Source organism: Atta colombica, unplaced genomic scaffold, assembly GCF_001594045.1.
Source record: "Atta colombica isolate Treedump-2 unplaced genomic scaffold, Acol1.0 scaffold120, whole genome shotgun sequence".
In the NCBI taxonomy this organism is placed as follows: Eukaryota; Metazoa; Arthropoda; class Insecta; order Hymenoptera; family Formicidae; genus Atta; species Atta colombica.
The window spans coordinates 760120-762589 of record NW_017259207.1 but is presented as its reverse complement, the minus strand read 5'-3'; the positions used below and the strand labels follow the sequence as shown (position 1 = coordinate 762589).

At 34.2% G+C, this 2470-nt stretch overlaps 2 protein-coding genes across 3 annotated transcripts in view; both read left to right on the top strand.

Annotated features, from left to right (window-relative positions):
• The window catches only part of LOC108694549, an 18867-nt gene extending 16836 nt beyond the window's left edge, over positions 1–2031 (top strand). Inside the window, exon 3 of the mRNA XM_018204114.1 lies at positions 1925–2031. Within this exon, the coding sequence (XP_018059603.1) occupies positions 1925–2031 (107 nt within the window). The remainder of the gene's footprint in view (positions 1–1924) is intronic.
• Positions 2032–2199: 168 nt separating this feature from the next.
• LOC108694578 (multidrug resistance protein homolog 49-like) overlaps positions 2200–2470 on the top strand; it is a 78822-nt gene continuing 78551 nt past the window's right edge. For both annotated transcript variants that reach the window (XM_018204151.1, XM_018204148.1), the window contains exon 1: positions 2200–2343. The gene's annotated coding sequence lies outside the window, so the exon portion shown is untranslated. The remainder of the gene's footprint in view (positions 2344–2470) is intronic.

Below are 2470 nucleotides of genomic sequence, written 5' to 3'. Positions count from 1 at the left end.
TATATATATATCTGTCGTCATAACGCATCTTCTTTCATTAATCGTAGTACAATCTTTTCTTCTTTCAGTTAAATTTACCAACGGATGGATATCGCTCTCATCGGTTTGAAAGGCCGTTAAAGCTATTATTCGTTAGCGTGGAAACATAGCCCGTGCCCGATGAGTGTGAGTATCGTTTCGCACGGAATATTCCTAATTTCGTTAACTGTACATTATCCAATTACGCGCAATCGTTTTCCACGTGATCGCCATTATTCCGATCGCGCCCTTCACATTATCGTTCGTTTTCCGAAAGCGATTCGCCGTATTCATAATGATTTGAATTCGTACGATTTAGATCCACAGGATCACGTTGCTTTTTTTTCTGCAAAACGAATCAAGCGCGGCTAATGATTTTTTCTCCTTTTCGTATCGCAATTGCCACCTAACGGAACGGTGACTCTTTCTTTTTTTCCAATGATTAAGTGCACACGTTTTGTCGTAATCGATCGTGTATGACTCACGAAGGAGTATAAGGGGACTCGGCATGCGCGTACCTTTCTGGTCTCATTATCGTGATTATATAGAAAGAATTAAATCCGACAAAAGAATCGCGAGAATGTCGCTACCATTATGGTATAAATCGACCGCTATATATAACGGTGTTGCACGTACCTGCTACAGCTGCATCGTCTGCTCGTTCCTTATTGATCGCGCTACAGGGCTTTAAGCGCCGTAAGAAACTACATAAATTAATCATGAGACGAGAGAGACTTGCCGCGGGCTCTTAAACGGATCACGTCACTCCTGGTGGTATTAGAAATTAAGGATAATTAGGAGAATTAAGATAGAATGTCGACGCGTACGTTTTATTTTCTTTTCGTTAACGATAAAAAGAATTATTTATTTTTCTATTTAGCGGGATCTGTCCTAAATTATATTATTTCGGTGGCAGACTGCACGTAAGAAGCATATAAATTAATTAAAGTAGAGAAAAGAGCAGCTGGCAAACTCGGAGACCATAACGTATATTCAGTAACGTTAAAAAATAAATATTGGTTGGAAAAGATATTGGCACATATAAAGCTTTTTAGACTTTGAAAGGTCAATTCTTCATATACGGACATGTAAAGAAATAAAATAATTGAGGATTAGTTCTTATGATAATATTTTTATTTTTGTAACAATATAAAATACGAATAGCGGAATAGTATAACAATATAAAATAAGAGAAAAGACACGTACTGCGACAAAGAAAAGTAATATTTTCTGTAGGCACCACTGTGAAAAAAATTATACTGAGAGTGTTCAGTCCAGTTCCAAAATAATTTATTTGCGACGTTTCTAGATTTGTGTGATCTTCTATTTACGTGAACGATCTGAATGAAGTTGCATCACTCTCCAGTTTTTATATAAATATTTGAACTTCCTATATGTTTATTTCCTTATTATATTAATATTTCAATTTCCATAAAAGTTGAAAGTATAATATATGTATTAATATAATAACCCATGTAGGATTTTTTACAGTCATCAATCAATTATATTTAGTATAAAATCGATTGTATGCAGATTTGTTGTTATATTCTCAAGATTTCTGATTCCAGAGCCACTAAAATCAAAGTTTCGAGATGCTATGATATTCTGAATTATATTATTGTTAAATTAGAGAAATAAAATAAAAAATCTGGCGTACTTAATTTTTCGAATCAATTACTGTATACCTCTTTTTTAATTAAAGAGCAGTAAACTAGTTTTCACCCATCTAAAACGCGATTAAATGATGTGTGTAATAAGATTGGGAATAGAGCAACAAATTAGCACATAAATTGAAGTAAATAGAACTTGATTGGCGACAGTAAGAATTCCAGCTCAATATGGGTGAATATAATAATAGATATTACGACATAGATATCTGACAAGTGCTGTTTTTTCCACGTTACAGATTCGATGGACGAGCAGCCATATGGTGAAGCCGAGGAGATTTATCGGAAATACCAACAACAAAATGATCAATATAAGGGAATACTTGTAGATATCTTAAAGAGATAATTTAATGATAAGAAACATTGTTCCTCGTTTGTTCCTCGTGAGTTACGTACAAAAATAAGTCCTGTACGAAACTTATCAGGAATCTGACGGAGAATATTCACATTGTGAAGGCGTAAGGTGCGCCATCGTGTGTTGTAAGAAGAGTTTACAGATTCATCAACAGGTTGCAAAATATTTTGCCAGGTCTCTGCGAGCCAGGAGACGAGTACTAAATCCGGCGAGAGCGGATTTAAATGTGATCGTACTTGTGATTGATCGATTTGTTTTCTCGCATTTATCCAGATTTAGAGATTTTTTACTTTTTTTATTACGGTGAGTAATCAAACACAATATCAAGATACAATATAACATTCGTTTTTCACTAGATATTTAATATCTAATTAGCAGTGACTAATCACTTATTTTGGATATTAAAAGTATTATTAACAATGTACAGCAA